At 43.7% G+C, this 16,590-nt stretch overlaps 2 protein-coding genes across 3 annotated transcripts; one reads left to right on the top strand and one right to left on the bottom strand.

Moving 5' to 3' along the window:
* The first annotated feature begins 121 nt into the window (after positions 1-121).
* On the top strand, positions 122-12,685 carry RFNG (RFNG O-fucosylpeptide 3-beta-N-acetylglucosaminyltransferase). 2 transcript variants are annotated; one of them, XM_066617622.1, is made up of 9 exons: positions 122-188; positions 2,885-3,454; positions 4,432-4,480; positions 6,159-6,261; positions 6,575-6,728; positions 7,353-7,438; positions 7,528-7,693; positions 10,007-10,092; positions 10,293-12,685. In XM_066617622.1, the coding sequence occupies exons 2-9, from the start codon at positions 2,954-2,956 to the stop codon at positions 10,357-10,359; spliced, it is 1,212 nt and encodes a 403-aa protein (XP_066473719.1). In that variant the 5' UTR covers positions 122-188; positions 2,885-2,953; the 3' UTR covers positions 10,360-12,685. The 2 variants fall into 2 exon arrangements, with proteins under 2 accessions (XP_066473719.1, XP_066473720.1); XM_066617623.1 differs by lacking the exon at positions 10,007-10,092.
* LOC136638837 (14-3-3 protein gamma-like) lies at positions 10,391-15,663 on the bottom strand. Its single transcript, XM_066612867.1, has 3 exons — positions 14,950-15,663; positions 11,511-11,562; positions 10,391-10,419 (listed from the first exon to the last, which is right to left on the bottom strand). The coding sequence occupies exons 1-3, from the start codon at positions 15,661-15,663 to the stop codon at positions 10,391-10,393; spliced, it is 795 nt and encodes a 264-aa protein (XP_066468964.1).
* Positions 15,664-16,590: the final 927 nt, after the last annotated feature.

Below are 16,590 nucleotides of genomic sequence, written 5' to 3'. Positions count from 1 at the left end.
AAAGAGGCAGCGCACCTTCGCGTTCGCTCAGCCTCCTCCTCCGACTCGGTCGCGCGATGGCTCCAGACCCCGAGCGGAGCGGCTGGTGAGTGGGGCGAGCCAGGCGGCGGGGGTCGCTCGCTCGCTCGCTCGCTTCCGCGAACGGCTGAGAGAGGAAGCCGCCTCGAGACGCTGCGGGGAGGCAGGAGGTGAGCGAAGGGCCGGAATGCCCGCGGCGTTCTCAGCGGGAGGGGTCGCCAAGGTGTGCGTTCCTCTTGTTGCCATGGTGAGCAGGCGGGTGGGCGTTGCTATGATAACCTGTAGGGCCCCCCCCCAAGGTTCTAAGGGGGGCCGCTTAGGACTACAGCCGCAGAAGGCCTCTAGTCGGGGAGCATCTCTGGGAGGGCAGCGGCCAGCCTCGCGAGTTCATGTTCATGTCCGTCGTCATGGGGCGAGCAGGTCCAGACGGGCCAGGTGGCAGCTCAGCAGGGAAGGGAAGCTGCCTCCGCCTCAGCTCCCTCGAGACAATGGTGAAAGGTGGCTAGCCAGACAACGGCCAGCCGTTTGCAACCACTGTGCTGTGGCACACTGGTGGGCCGCGAGTGGTCTGCAGGTGTGCCATGGAAGTCTGGGGCTGTCATTTATTAGTAAGGCCACTGGGGACAGCATGGTGCGCCTTGTCAAGTGTCAAAAACCCAGTGGTGCGCCTTGACAGTTCTAGTGCCTTGTCAGCATGCTGTGAGACATAAAAAGATGTGAACCGCTGCTGTAGGCACTCTGCCCCCCTTTAGATCTGGTAAGCCTAGTCCAGAGACTCTCGCATTTGGCCTCCACTGTACCACTTCACATGGTCCACCTATTTGAAGTACCACTGGAAGTAACTGGCCATGGCATCATCACCAGTTCCTTCTGGGGTGGGAGGCCAGATGTGACACGACTCACACCAGTAAGAGGGTCGGGGGCATGGGAGGGCTTTTTTGAGCATGGAGGAGCATGCTTTCGAGTTCTGTCTACCGAGCCTCCTACTGCTGTTGTGTCACACTTAGGTCTTGCAGCAGGTGTCCAAGGGCCCAGCAAGTATGACCAAGCGCCACCGCAAGTACTACCACTGGTGGTACCTGTATCACTGGTTGAGAAACACTGCCCCAGGCCTAAAGATAAACTGAGGCTGCAGTCCTAGACACATTTCTGCAGACACAAGTCTCACTGAATGTAATGGGACTGACTTCTGAGTAGCCCTGCCTAGAATGGTGCTGTGAGTTGGCTCTGGTGCCTTTCCACTTTGCATGGGGCTAATGGTACATTTCAGGTTCTTAGGACAAAGCTTTAGGACCACTTGGTGTACGGTGTGCAACGTTGCCTTTTTCTCTGTGTAACTATGATATACAGAGGCCAACACACATTTTGCTTCCTTAAACATTACACCAATTCCTGGGTATATTTGGGGTGCCGATTCCAAAAATGGCATCCGTTTTGCCCTGTCACGTCTAGTTTTGGAGACACGGCATAGCCTCTTTAGTGAATGGTTCAAGCAGCTTCCTCATGAGGAAGCCTACACCATGGCTTCCTCATGAGGAAGCTGCTCGAACCATTCACTAATGAGGCTATACTATATCTCCAAAACTAGATGTGATAGGGCAAAACGGATGCCATTTTTGGAATCGGCACTACTAATTCATATCAAACCACCATAAAGTTTGGGAAAAACTTTTCTGAGCCTCAATTTTGTAGGCCTGTGTTATCCATGCATGAGTATTTTGGAACACTCAGAACAACTTATGTAAGGTTCCAGGGAAGTTGCTAGGATTCCAACCCAATTTTCACCAGTCTGGTCTGTGAATTTCAGGCTGGTCATAGAATTTTATTATGTGCACAGTTAAGTGGGTTTACCAGATACAAAGTGGGCAGGACATGTGGAGCTGTACCTGCCAAAATTCCCTCTTCTATACAGTGTTTAAAGGTTTAGGCACTGTGTCCCAGTTTGTATCTGGTAACCCTATAGTTAAGCAAAGCTAAGACTGCAATTCTGAACCTAATTACAGGAGAGTAAGGCCCACTGAACACAGTGAGACTGCTGAGAGAACTTGCACTGGATGCACTGCTATAGTGTAATTCTGCCTGTGTTTACTTGGAAGCAAGTTCCACTGTGTTCAGCAGAGCTTTCTCTCAAGTAAGTGTATATCAGAGTGCAGTCTTGTAGGCCAGTCCTAACCAACTTTCTAGTGCCAATGCAATTCCAAGATAATGGAGCAAATGTTCCTTTACTTTGAGGAGACCTCCGTGACTGCACCACCACAGGATGCAGCGCATGCCCCATTGGCAAGGCTGCATCAGTGCTGGAAAGTTAGTTAGGATTAGGCTATTAGTCTGCTTAAACCAGCAGGCTTTGACACATCTAATTCAAGTGAAAATTGACAATAATTATCTATGTTCCAGAGAATGGTGATGTTTTGAAATGAAGTCATCTTTTGATGTGGATCATTTTTTTCCCGTTGCTTGAAACAAGCACTAACTTCCACTACCTTTGTCTTTTCATCCCAGTCCACAACTAGGAAGGTGAAACTGATATTAAAAAAAAAACTATAGCTGGGAAGCTTTCATTCATTATCATTTTTCTTGTGCAAATGCCATTGTGTTAAATACCCTATACCTTCACACTACAGCTACAATGGCTGGAGGGGGTTTTGCCCTATGAGAAAGACATCTGCTCTCCTGTTTTCTAAATAGGATGGCAAATCCAACTGAAAAATAAGTAAACCTCTATGATGTTTGAATGAAAAATATAATAATAATAATAATAATAATAATAATAATAATAAAAAATTATGGTGTGTGGTTGGAAATTTATATGACTTGACTAATTCACACAATTAACGAATTTGTGATCAGTCTCTATTTCTCTCAGAGGCCTCAACATCTTATGTGAAACAATGTCTCAGATTTTCAACATGGCAAAGGCCCTTTGGGCTGAAGAATGAGCTTTTCCTGCATTAGGCTCAGTAAGATCGGCTTCCTGCTCTCAGTTATCTTTTGTGCAATCCTCCTCCTGTTAATTCCAAAATTTCAGACCAACTGGAGACCTAGAAATTATCCACAACCACCCCCACCAGTTGTTTTCAATGCTTCCAGCAAGACTGACATCCCACTACAGCAGGTGGAATCCAGCTCAGTTGATCATTTGGAGGATGAGACTCCCAATATTGTACCTTTAGTAAAAGAGGAACAAATAGAAAAATGGAGTCATCATATCACAGACACTTGGAGATCCAAACTGATAGCTAACGGAAAGATGAATGACAGACCAGTTAATCCATTGCACAATGTAGCGAATGACCATGTGGGACCTGCTGAAGTCTCTGCTAAGGAAAAGCTAGAATTAAAGGATATCTTTATTGCTGTAAAAACAACAAGGAAGTATCATAAAACAAGGTTGAATTTGCTCTTCCAGACATGGATTTCTCAAGCTAAGGGGCAGGTAAGAACACTTTGCTAGAGGGGTAAAAAATTAATTTGCTTAGCAAAGTGAAATTCTTTCAGAAGTTGTAATATATCTTGACTACTCTATAATCCTAAACACACTTACTAGATAGTAAGCCTCAGATCTCAGTGGATCTTGCAAAGATTGCAATTGTATGTCCCATTGAACATAATGGGACTTACTTCTCAGCAGACATGCTCAAGATTGGGCTGAAAGTCAGCATGCCTAGGATTGCATCATAAGTGACTTTGAACACTTATAAAGAAGGCATAAGAAGTGCATGTTCGTCATTTGTTCTGTTTTAATGCCTGAAGTTCAGTTTTTCTTCCCTGTAATCAGATGTATAAGCTATCCCTGCACAGAATCACTGGTCTCAGAGTGTGACTCCTTCCCCAAATGTAGCCCTATGAAGTGTTCCCAAACCAGATGCTCCCCAGAATGGGGAAAATGTTATCAGTCTCCATGAGCAGATGTCTTTATGAACTCAGGCAGACTTCTAAAGATCCATCCAGATGTTTTGGATGCTGTCCAGCTTCAAGCTGGATACTGATACTAGCTAGCTAACTGCATGCTGACTTTTTTCTGTCCCTGGGCTAGACTGTTTTCTCTGGAACAAAACAGATGCACTTTCTAGTGGCGTATGGCAGAAGTTACACAACAAGGAATTTATGGGAGAAAAATACTGTAAAGTGCATCTTTGACATGTATTTGGGTGATGTCTGCCTTTTAATCTAGAAAAAATAAGCTTGGCTGCTATGTTTTTTGGTACCTAGTAATGTGGATTTGTACCTTTTTCATATACACAGAATGCTATTACATTAAACTGTATACAGAAAGACACCCGGCTCTTTCTCTCTCTCGAGACTGCTAGAAACAAATAAGATGTCCTCTTTCTGTTCTCTGACTGAACCCCAAATTAGTGTCACTCTCAGGAAATGAAGTAGCTTTTTGTTTGTTTTTCATGTGTCTAACAGACATTTATATTCACGGACTGGGAGGATCAGGAGCTACGTCTCAGAGCAGGTGAGCTGTTTCCCAAATTTCTGATCATTATAGTAACAAGACCTATGGAGCTCTTATACTGAGTCAGACCAATTGTCCACTTAATATTGTCTATGCTAGCAGACAAATCAAAGTTTTGACAGGGGCTTTCCTCAGCCCTTTTACAAGAGCCCTTTTACTGCAGATGCCAGGGCCTGAAAATATGGGCTTTGTTGCTTAACTTCTGTGGAAAATGCATTTCTTACTTTTTTTAATTTCAAGAATCAGTTTGATAGGCAAATAATTTAGGTTTGACAAATCCTATTCACTTGCATTGGTTTATCCTTATGGTTTCATCCAAATCTGCATTCACTAAAGAAAAGCTTTTTGAAAGTAGGATTGCTGCATCATTTTGTTTTCGTACAGTGTTGTGATTGCTGCAGGGATATTAAGTACCTCTGTGATAGGATGCCGACTCTGCTTTCCTAGAAATGGGTTAAACCTGCTTTCTGTAAGGGGTATTCAGCAATTCTGACTACACTGGTGCTCGCTGGTGCAAATCTTCAAGTATTCCTTATTGTGGAACCAAATGATAACAAATGTATGTTGTCTTTCCTTTTTGAAAGGTTGCCTTGCATTTCTTCTCTGGTAACTTGCAAAGTCCATAATGCTGATACCTTTTGAATCGCAAGATACCTTCATAATGGAATACCATCATAGTGAGGAGTATATAGAGACATATTTTAATTGCTCTCATTTTCTTTCTTTCCTAGACTTCAGTGAAGCTGTTTGAATGAATATTGTATTTGTTGTCTAGCATTTTTATGGGTTTGAATAGGATGATTTGGGAGTAAATTGTGCTGGGTTTCTGTCCCTAAGGAAAGATAGGCGTTAGGAAACACTGACAGTTAACAGTGTTAATAGTTAACAATACAATCCTAACCTGCTCTGGAACAGTCAGGCCAGCTTGCCTGCACTGTAACCAGCACAGGATTGGAGGTGGCTATGGTGCAACTCGGGAGAAGGGGATATTTTTCCCCGTACACTGAGCACTATCCGAGCCACCACAATGGGACTATTTGGATCTGCACCAGCTAAATCACAGTTCTAGAATCTGTGCCAGCTAAACCAGTGTTAGGCCAGGCTGTTTGGGAGGGGGGTTAGGATCTGGCCCAAGTGCTGGAGGCCGGTCTCACCCTCCTCCCGAACCTGGCCTGTCCACCAGTTTGCCTGCCCTCCGCCTGCTCTGGAACACCCCTGAAATGCTGTCCCCCACCCTCCCCAATCCCCCGTGCCAGCCTCCCAAGGCTGGCGCAAATGTACCGTTGCGCCATGCTGCAGAGGCTCCCATGTCGCTATAGAGACTCCCATGTTGCTATAGATGTGCCTTGTGACAGTTCTGGGCCAGTGCAAGAGACTTGCGTCAACCCAACTGGAGGTTGGAATTGCACTCTAAGTAAATTCCTCACATTCCTGACAAAAGCTTCAGAAACACACACACATTCATACCCAGAGCATCATGCCTATGTGTTCCTTATTTTCAGGCCATATTGCCCAGCAAATTGATAGAAGGTCTGGAGCCTGTTTTGCTAGGATTAGCTGCCTACATATTCCCCTCTAACTATATATCAGGGCCTTTCTTCACACATCTGTCCCACTTTGTATATTTATCTTGCAAATCATTGAGCTTTCCAAGTTGTAACTCAGTTTTGTTTTACAGGGGACCATGTAATCAATACCAACTGCTCAGCTGTTCACGCTCGCCAAGCACTCTGCTGCAAAATGTCTGTGGAATATGATAAATTCCTAGAGTCTGGGCGAAAGTAAGTGAGAATCACTATTCCAGTTGAGTGCTTATCTTGGAAATTATTTTCTCTAGTGTCAGTGAGTTAGCATGAGCTACCTTGATTTCTGTTGTTGAGCATACAGGAAGAGAAACCAAATCTGAGAAAGAGGATGGGCAGTGAGTTAAGATACTGACATTGATCCTTGAGTTGGAAATTGCATCTCTTCTCAGTTCAGTGGTCTCTTCTGCTCTTTCACTGTCTTGATTCTGACATGTGGAGATCTCCCCCAAGGAGAATGTAATGAGCTCTTAATCCCTTGCTACCCTTTCAATATCTCTCTTTTCTGCAGGTGGTTTTGTCATGTGGATGATGACAACTATGTGAATCTTAAAAATCTCCTGCATCTTCTGTCAGGCTTTTCACACAGCCAGGATGTTTATGTGGGGAGACCAAGTCTAGACCATCCCATTGAAGCAGCAGACCATGTCAGGAATGATGGATCTGTGAGCATATTCTTTAAATGAGTGTGTTTTCTCAAAATTTGAACAAACTGGAATCTTGAACAGTCTTCATATCCTCATTTACCTTTGTCTGGAGTTCTCCATTCTTAATTTGACACCAGACTCTCTTCCCCAACACCAGCACGGAACCCTAAGCATACTTATTTGTGATGACGTTCTGTTGAACATAGTGGGCCTTCCTTATAAATAAACCTGCCTAGGATCTGCAAGTAGTATCAACAGTCAGGTTGTATACAGATGCCAACATCCAGTGTATTGGATATGTACTAGTGTCTCTTTATTATTCTCAAGTACCTTGAAAGTTTGCTCCTCCTCTGAGGGTGCATAAAACAAGCTTACCATGAGCTGTTTGTTTCTGTTACTTGACTGTAATGCATTTCAGAATTATTTGGGCAAATCTATTCGGAGTGTTGGGACATGAACAATAAGCACTCCTATAAATGCCTACCTGGGAGTAAGTCCCATTGAATTCAATGGGATGCTTCTGAGTAGACATGCATAAGATTGTGCTGCAAGATTTCCTGTTACTTTGATAGGATCTGACATGTTCAGTTGACCAAAAAGAGAATGTTGGCTTTTCTAACAGCTGTTTGTTTATCTTGCTAGACAACGGTGAAGTTCTGGTTTGCCACAGGTGGTGCAGGATTCTGTATCAGCAGAGGTCTTGCCCTCAAGATGAGCCCCTGGGCTAGGTATGTGTGACTTGGAAAATATGCTCCTGCCTCCACAATCTTACTAGAACCAAGGAAGGCTTCATCCTCTGATTTTTGTCTCTTTGCAGCTTGGGGAGCTTTATCAGCACTGCAGAGAGAATTCGCCTCCCAGATGACTGCACAATTGGCTATATTATTGAGGGGCTGTTGGAAGTAAAACTGCTGCACAGCCCCTTGTTCCACTCGCACCTGGAAAATCTGCAGCGGCTACACAGTGAAGCTGTGCTCAGACAGGTAAGGACAAAGTTTATGTAATCCCAGCAACAGAAGTCCAGGAGCCTCTTCAGCCTGGCTTTCTTTAAAAATAAATGTATTTATTCAAATTTGTAGCCAAGCCAATTCTGTGATGATGCAAAGGCTGCAGGAGAGAAAAAAGACCACCAGTTAACTTTCCTCCCATATGACTGTGGTAATTGTTAGAATAGCATCTTAGAGATGGACAACCAGCATGTACCCTCTTGGTGTGCCTTTCCTTGCTTTTTCCTCTGGGTAGCTGTCATTCTTGAGTCCCTAGCACACAATAAGCATTATAACTTGTGTAATTTACTATTTAGCAATGAATTTAGACTTCTGCCAGACAAAGGGAACCAACCTCTTCTTGAATAATCTTTTGAACAAGAAAGTACAAATGCCTTGACACTCTTTGCTTCCAGTGAAGCACTTCAAAGACAAAAAAGAATGACTTTTATGTGCCACCACTTGTGACCAGTAGGCTGCACCTCAGAGGCTGTTCCAGTCTCGTTTCCCTGCTTAAGATACACTAAGAACTGTAGCAACAAAACTAACACTTCTGTACTATGTTACACATTCAGATCTTCATTCAAGAGAATCTTCTTGATTAATAAGACCAAATTTCTGTTGTAATCTGTCTAGAATTAAACGTTGCAGCCTCCATGTGAACACTGAAAACAAGAAGAGATTCCTTGGGACAGTGCTCCATGTGGTGAATGCGTATTTATTTTCAAAAAATTCTCTGCCGCCTTTGGCTCCATTCAAGGAGGCTTACAAAGAACCTAAAATAAATCATAAAATAACCTAAAATAATCCAAGTCAAGTCAAAGAAAACGGAACAGTAAACCTAGCTGGCCTAAATGTGTGCAACCTCTCTACGAAACCATTCACCAGGAATTTGTGGAGCTGTTGTGGCGGTGTTGCATGCAATTGTATCTGTAAAGAACTTGGTTTCCTTGGCAGAGAAGACATTTGCTACATAAGCAACTGGGGAGCCAACTGAGCCCAATCCTATCCACACTTTTGTGGGAGTAAGCCCCATTGACTCTAATGGGGCTTACTTCTGAGTAGACATGCATAGGATTGGGCTGTGACATGGCCAAGCCTAGCTTTTCTCCACCTGTACTGGTATACAAAACTTGATAACCATAGGTGATCTGTAACAGAGTAAGAGGTAATACCTTTGTGCTGTGATATGACTGAAACAGAATGGAGAAGTTTCAAAAATAAAAGTAACTTATTAAAAAGTAAAAAGGGAAATTAGGCACTGATCAAGTATTCAGCAGGCACTTGGATTTAGACAGAATCAGGTCTTGACGTTGTATGCAAATGAAACGCAATCCAAACACAGGTTGCCTAGATTTGTTCCTAGCGAGATTTATGATCCTGGTTGTAATTCCTTGGCTTGTTTCCAGCATCTGAAGGAAAGTGACAACAATGTACAGGTATCTCTTCAAGTGCTGGAACAAAAATGTGCAACTTCTCAATCCAGCCGTCTCTTTTGATGTGGTTCAGGGGGATCAAGATCCTACTTTTCCCATTGGCTAACCCCAACTGCAAGAAATGTAGCTCGGCCCCTAGAGAACCTGCTCTTGGCTATGGTCATGTGGCCGACGAATAGGTTTGAGCAATACCCAGCAAGGTACTGGTGTTCTCCTCCTGGCTCATTGTTGTAACAGAGTGGGATGCCTGCTGAATTGGTGCTGTCAGTCCACACACCAGACTTGACTTTTCTTGGGAAAGTGTGGGTTACAAAGGTCTTGATAGCAAAGCCACATTGGCTGCCAGGGACAAACCCGACTCTATATTATACAAACAAGAGTTTCCCATTTGGTCCTATTCAGTGCAATCCTTAAACCATAATGCAAGCCTGAGGTAAACGTTTATGGGAAAATCCTCTCCTTCAGAGACCTGGCTTGTTGATGGCTTTGCTGTCTACATTATCTGACTTTTGACAGGTCGTGTAACCTGTGCAGCACAAGCTGAGAGTGTGTCAGGGAACTCTCGTTATATGCTTCATTCTGGCATTCTTCATTCCATTACCAGTGTGAGGAAATGCGCTTTCTTAAACATTTCATCTCTGGGATAAAGCTGCATTTGCCTTCCTCTGAATGATGAGAAGAATGCCACCACAGGAACATGTTTATGTCAGGACCATTTCTTTCCGCTTCTGCTACTTATCAAGGAAAGGCCATGAAGTCTCTAATTTCCCCACCACCAGCACTTTTAGAGTCACTTCCTCCAATGACCTGTATGGGTTGCCATGCTATGGCATGTGCAACTTCTACATGTTTGTGATTTTATTTTATTTACCAGATTACCTTGAGTTATGGAGGCCCTGAGAACAAACGAAATGTTGTGAGTGTGGGCGAAGTGTTCAGCATACAGCAAGATCCAACTAGGTGTGTACCTAATATTGCTTTCCAAATGAAATCTTTTGCCCTTCTTAAGCAGTTGATAAGAAGTTCATGTATGAGGGTGGGGAATGCCATCAGTTTGCCACTAATATTCTTGGGTCATACCCTTTATCTTTGCACTGGTATATTCTTGCAGGCCAAAGAATCTGGAATCCTGTGATAGCTTGTTATCTTTCTCTTTGCAGATTCAAATCTGTCCATTGCCTCCTCTACCCTGACACTGCGTGGTGCCCCTCTCTAATGGTGAAATGACGTTTACTGTAACCTTCATAGTTCTCTCCTGTCAAGTTTTTGTTGAACAATCAAGGCTGTCTTGGGGGGGAAGAAGAACAAAGTTGTGGTCAAAGCAAGTCCCAAGGCACATCGGCAATTGTTGGGAATAGTCTCTGGGGAGATCTCTGATCTTGCAGCACATCAAAACTGTTCTCTGCAAGGTTCCTCTCATTTCCTCTCTAGTCTCTTATATACCCTGTCTGCTAACGTATAATCCCTACTGCCTTGCATTTGTACAACCTCAGGAATGCAACAGTTTGGTACTGTAGCAATACGGATGAGGGCTAATCTTTCTATCAGTACTGTATGTTGGGAACAAAGCACAAAACTTGTGTTTTATCTTGAGACTGCAAGTGAGAAAACGAGAATTTGGATTTGGAAGTGTCATGTAATCAAGAAACTGTAGCTTGTTGGTTCAGAATCCTTGTGGGGCCATACTGGAAATGCTACAAATCACTTTCCCACTAGAGCACATAAGACAGTTTAGTGTCTACAGAAGACTTTGGCCCAGACGCATTTTGTTCCTGTGCTCTAGTTTAGAGCTAGACCTTTCTTTGTGGCTCTTTAAACATTGACTTGCATATGAACTGAATATCATGTTTGGCTTGTTTGTCTGAAAAGATACACATATGCAAATCTTCCACTGTGCCTTCAAGTCCAAAGCTGATTGTCATAACCACTAACTACTTCAGGATAGTTGAAGCCCACATTATGTTGGCTGGATCATGATATAATTCTTGCTTTTTGTACTGTAGCTGATCTACATGTCTTGATGCATCCCACAATCAATACACCAGATGTACAAAGAAAGAGGATAGTTAGCTCATGTTTTATAGAGGGAAAATAAGTGAGGGTGTCATTTAAGGACCTTTTTTACTTCTTCCATAATTTGCTGGAATAGCTCTAGAAAAGAAATTTCTGAGTCCTAGACCTGAGAATTCTTCATATGCCTTGCAACCCCACCTTTCAGTCAGCAGAAAAAATTCACGCTCATTTCCATTGTACAGTAATGGTGTAACCCTGACTTGTAAATCCTGTGAAAGCTGCCATAGTAAAGTCAGAGGGTTGCATTTTGAAATGAGGTGAAGGAACTCTATGCACATATAGTCCTGGGATGAAAGAGAGAGTACAGTAGGTGAAATCTTGACAAGCCATTAGCTTCAAGCCTTTCACAGAATCTGCCTTAGCAGTACAGGCATAAATTTTGAGGTCAATGAAGGAGAGATTCTGCTCTTGAAAATGAGGATATTTCTACAAAGAGAGCAGATGCATCACTCCCTGCTAGTAAACCAAGTCTCAGTTTTTTTTCCCCCACTCCTTTTTTGCTACTCAGAGAGATATATGTATGCTATGTAGCCTTGGGGAGATGCTGAGAATCTCTTTCCAGAAGGCCTTGAGTAAGCAGCTCTGGTAATGGTGGGGGCATTGTAAGCTCCTTGACGTATTTCCTTTGACCATTCTCTTTCTGAAGAAGTGTCATATCCACCCTTCATAAAGGAGAAGGAATGAAAGTATGTTCTTAGAATAATTGCTTAAAATATTTATTTGTTTTGCAATGTTTGTGTCTAGTAGAATGTACCTCTACTGCCGCATATGCTCACTTGTGTAACAGTGGTGGTTGTTGTTACTAGCTTACAGATGTTTAACAGAAGTACAACTGCTTTTGGTCCAGGCAGTAGCACCTGCATGTACCACCATCACCATGTCATGCATTCCTGCTAGAGTTGCTGCATCTGTTCCTTTGGTACTATTGACGGCCAGAGGCTGAAATAGGAGCAGAATATTTGCAGGGGACCTTCTATAATGCATGAGGGTATGAGATTGCAATGTGGAAATTGAAACCAAATTTGAAATCTGATAACTCTTGTATACAGTACTTGCATAATTTCTAAAGAAATACTTGCTAAGCATATACACTCTTGTTAAACTTATGCGGGGGAAGTAGGAGGGGGCTTTTGTTCTGCAGTGATCTTCCCCCCATGGTTGTCTGCCTCTCCCACGAGTCTGTTGTATACCTCTTCCTATGACTGCTTTAATTCAACTGTCTGTACCACAAAAAAATTGAAATTTGGCAACAGCAAGTAATTGTGAATGCAAAATTTAGTTCTTTGGCACATAATGTTGCATTCTAGGCTGTAGAAGATGTTTTTTGTCAGTGCAGAGCACAGACCTAAAGTGAACAGCGTGCCTCTAGAATTGTTTGTGCATAATTAGAGTGCTGCAGCCTCTCCTGCTGTAACAAACTGCAGGAGCATTCCTAATAAAGATACCATCTCTTGTTCAGCAAATAAATATTTAGAAACAAGTCATTGTCTTATTATAATCTCTGATATACTTTGAAGAAGCCACCTATACATAAGCAGCACTGCAGGAGTTTTTGGAAAACCTAGTTTTTTCAGTGTTATTTCTTATAGAAGCTGATTATGCATGTAGCAGCCTGGAATGCTGAATATGGCAGGAATTGAGGATGCAATCCTATGCATGCTTTCCTGGGAGTAAGCCCAATTTAACATAGTTGGACTTACTCCTGAGTAGACATGCCTAGGCTTGTGCTGTAAATATGTAGCACGTAGTCATGGCTGCTCTGTCAGCAAAGGATTGAGGAAGTATTTGGGGGCACAAGAGGAATAATTTGACCAACGCTACAGTAGATAGGGGGAGATTGCATATTTTAACTCTTGAGCAGGACAATGTGATTGTTGTTTGTTTGTTCCTGCCCATTGCTTTGTCAATACGCAATCTGCTTACCTTGCCCATGTTGCTCCTCCCCAGGATACAGTGCAGACTGTATTGGTGCTGCTGCTGTATCAGTGGGGGGGGGGGGGGGTAAGGGATTCAGTTAGGATTGGACTGTCAAAAACAACAGTGCTTTAGAAATAATAGAAAAAGCAAAGAAGACCTGGACCCTCTGTGTGAGAGGGGTTGGGGATGTTGGAAATACCACTCAGTGGCTTGTTAGGAGAGGATTAATTCTGCCCATTATGTATTGAGAGGAGGTCTCTTTTCTACTGCACTCTTATTATTGCCTGGACCATGCATGCCCTTGGAGACATGTTGGCTTTGTGAGCTTTATAGATGCAGCATTTTATTGGCTTGTGCTAGTCCCTTAGGGGCAATGAAATACATGTGGAAGACACTGTAATGGAGAATCTAACTTTGCTTAGGAAGGCATTAAATCACCTAACAAGCACTGTTGTTATGGTCTCCTCCAAGGGGAGGAGATGCAAACAATGGCTAGATGCAAAGGCCATTGCACCAGAGCAACATCCCAGAACATAAGAACAGCCCCACTGGATCAGGCCATAGGCCCATCTGGTCCAGCTTCCTGTATCTCACAGTGGCCCACCAAATGCCCCAGGGAGCAACCAGATAACAAGAGATCTGCATCCTGGTGCCCTCCCTTGAATCTGGCATTCTGACATAGCCTGTTTCTATGGTGGGTGGTCCACTCCTCCTTCCTTGCTGAAATCACTACTGAGAAAGAAAAATCCCAGACAAGAAGAGTCTCCATGCCTTGCACTGCCACCCACTGCTGGACCCACCTCCTGTGGCACTGTCCCAGTTCCTGTGCTATGGCTGTGCAGGCTTGGAAATGCCCACCCGCCAGCTGCACCTGCAGACCACCTAGAGATGCAAAGAGGACCCCAAGAGACACTGACTTGCCTCCGAGCACCGCAGCTTTGGGAGAGAAGTGAGGACTGAACAGATATCTTTGTTTGCACCACTGTTTTGCTTAAGTGTGAACACACACTGTTATTTTGCCCTTTCTCAGGTGTGTGTTGGGGGGGGGGGAACAGAGGTCATATTAATGGATCAAAACAGTCGTTTCAGCAGCTCACAAGAATGTGATGTGCTGGTACAACTGCACTATCCAAGGCTTTGCAGAAAGAGAGTGACAATGCTTAAGTACAATCCTTAAGCAGCCACTTTTTGGACTGGGCTATAGAATATTAACTCTTACTTTACCCCATAACATTTTCCTCCCAATCAGAAAATGCCAAAGCTAAATCCCTATTCAAACCATAGGATATATTATTATTATTATTATTATTAAACAGTATTTATATACCACTTTTCAACTAAAAGTTCACAAAGCAGTTTACAGAAAAAAATCAAATAACTAAATGGCTCTAAACTAAACTAAACAATATGACCAATGATCCTTCTAAACCTGCACTCTGCGTTCTGATAATACATCTGAATATATTTATGACCGTGCATCTGAAATGATGTGAGAAAGTTGACAAATAAGGTGCAGTGGCACAAGCCATTATTTGTCATTCCTCAGAACCAGGTAGTGAGCTGGACAATCCACATATTCTGCTGCAATTGAACCAAAGTGCACTGGGAATCAGCGTTTATTTCTAGTAGGAAGGCGAAAGTTCAAAGATAGTGGCGCTTGTACTAGTCAGTATGGAAGTGGATTTGGTACCTGCGTGAATCGGCAAAGTACAATTGGACCCTATAGCACCACTCCCCATCATTGGATCCCATAGTTCATGTCACTGGTTTATGTGCCAGTCAGAATTCCTGTGCTTAGCTTTCAGGTTCTTCCCCACTGCTCTGTACTTTCTGTTGTTGCTGGTCACTGGTCCATTGCACAATGTTGTCTCTCAGTTGCTGCATGATGACCGTGGATTCTTTGTAGAACTCTACACTGAGGGTCTCCAAGCCAGCGATAGCCTTGTCAAAGGCAGCCTTAGCTAGGTTGGTGGCCTGCTGCTGATTGTTGAGAACCTCATAATAAAGGATGGAGTAATTCAGGGCCAGGGCTAGGGCCAGGGGGTGAGTGGGTTCCATGTAACACTCACTGATTTCCTGAGCTTCCCTGTAAGCTTGCTCTGCAGACTTCACCAGTGTTTCTTTGGCATCAGGCAGGGCCACCTCAGCTAAGAAGCGGTAATTGTCCCCTTTCATTTTCAGGTAGAAGGCCTGGCTTTCATAATCTGTCTCATTGCAGTGCTTCAGGAGGACATGATCTAGCAGGCTCAGAATCTCCCAGCATTGTGCTTCCAGCTCTTTCTTTATGGTCTCACGATACACCTGGGCTTGTTCCTTCTGTTTCCCGGTCCCCTGCTCTACTGAGGACTTCAGCCGCCGCCAAGAAGAGCAATGCTCCTGTATGAGGAGTTTGTAGGCCTCAGAGAGCAGGGTCTTCTCCTCATGAGTTAATGGCTCCTTTCCTTCCATCACAAGCTTCCTCATGGCCGTGGCCATATCCTTGTATCGGCCACATTGTTCTGCCAGCTGTGCTGCCTGCACCAGCTGCTTGCGGCTCAGCATTGATAGAGATCAGCAGTCACAGGGGAAGGGTCTGGCTGAGTGTGGCAGGCAACAAATGATGTCACAGGGACAGGAAGATTCTAGAATGTTCATTTCCACATCAACAATGTGGCACACTCTAATCTACAGAAATCATGTGGAGTTTAGAAAATAAAATTTTACTAGTGTCTTCTAGTGCCAAAAGGCACCTGGACTGCATGATGACACGGGTGTCATTGTGAAATCATATGAAGATATGCATGTATTAATGTTTAGCTCAAAATATAACTAGACATGGTTGACAATGGGCTTCCCATGACGTTGCAGATGCCTCGCAATGAATTTAGGAGTCAATATTGTAAATGGTTTTCTGTAACCAAAGATACAAGGTAAGATGGTAGCTTTTATTGGAACACAAGATATCAAAACATCTAATGACAGGTAACTCCCAGCACATTTATTTTATTTAGAGATTTGTAACTTGCTTTTCATCTTTTTACAAATTCCCAAATGGATAATTATACAGTAGTATACAATTCAGACAAAAGTAAAACAATAGTAAAGATTACTAAGAAGCCTCCTTGGTTTGCAATTTACAGAAAAGGTGGGGTATATTGTATTGTATTGGCAACCTTCAGTCTCGAAAGACTATGGTATCACGCTCTGAAAGGTGGTTCTGGCACAGCGTCTAGTGTGGCTGAAAAGGCCAATCCGGGAGTGACAATCCCTTCCACACCGGGAGCAAGTGCAGTCTGTCCCTGGTCTGTCTCCCTGGCTATGGGCCTTCCTTCTTTGCCTCTTTGCCTCAGACTGCTGGCAAAGTGTCTCTTCAAACTGGGAAAGGCCATGCTGCACAGCCTGCCTCCAAGTGGACCGCTCAGAGGCCAGGGTTTCCCACTTGTTGAGGTCCATCCCTAAGGCCTTCAGATCCCTCTTGCAGATGTCCTT

Source organism: Tiliqua scincoides, chromosome 2, assembly GCF_035046505.1.
Source record: "Tiliqua scincoides isolate rTilSci1 chromosome 2, rTilSci1.hap2, whole genome shotgun sequence".
Taxonomy (NCBI): Eukaryota; Metazoa; Chordata; class Lepidosauria; order Squamata; family Scincidae; genus Tiliqua; species Tiliqua scincoides.
This window is presented reverse-complemented; position numbering and strand designations above follow the sequence as displayed.

Excerpts from the sequence above, each read along its gene's own strand:
- RFNG (XM_066617622.1), top strand. The coding sequence starts at position 2,954 with ATGAGCTTTTCCTGCATTAGGCTCAGTAAGATCGGCTTCCTGCTCTCA. Across the intron at positions 7,694-10,006 it reads GTGAAGCTGTGCTCAGACAG|ATTACCTTGAGTTATGGAGG; the intron begins GTAAGGACAAAG and ends TTTATTTACCAG. Across the intron at positions 10,093-10,292 it reads ATACAGCAAGATCCAACTAG|ATTCAAATCTGTCCATTGCC; the intron begins GTGTGTACCTAA and ends TTCTCTTTGCAG.
- LOC136638837 (XM_066612867.1), bottom strand. The coding sequence starts at position 15,663 with ATGCTGAGCCGCAAGCAGCTGGTGCAGGCAGCACAGCTGGCAGAACAA. Across the intron at positions 11,563-14,949 it reads GTGACCAGCAACAACAGAAA|GCAGATTCTGTGAAAGGCTT; the intron begins GTACAGAGCAGT and ends TGTACTGCTAAG. Across the intron at positions 10,420-11,510 it reads TTGTCAAGATTTCACCTACT|ACAGCCTTGATTGTTCAACA; the intron begins GTACTCTCTCTT and ends TTCCCCCCCAAG.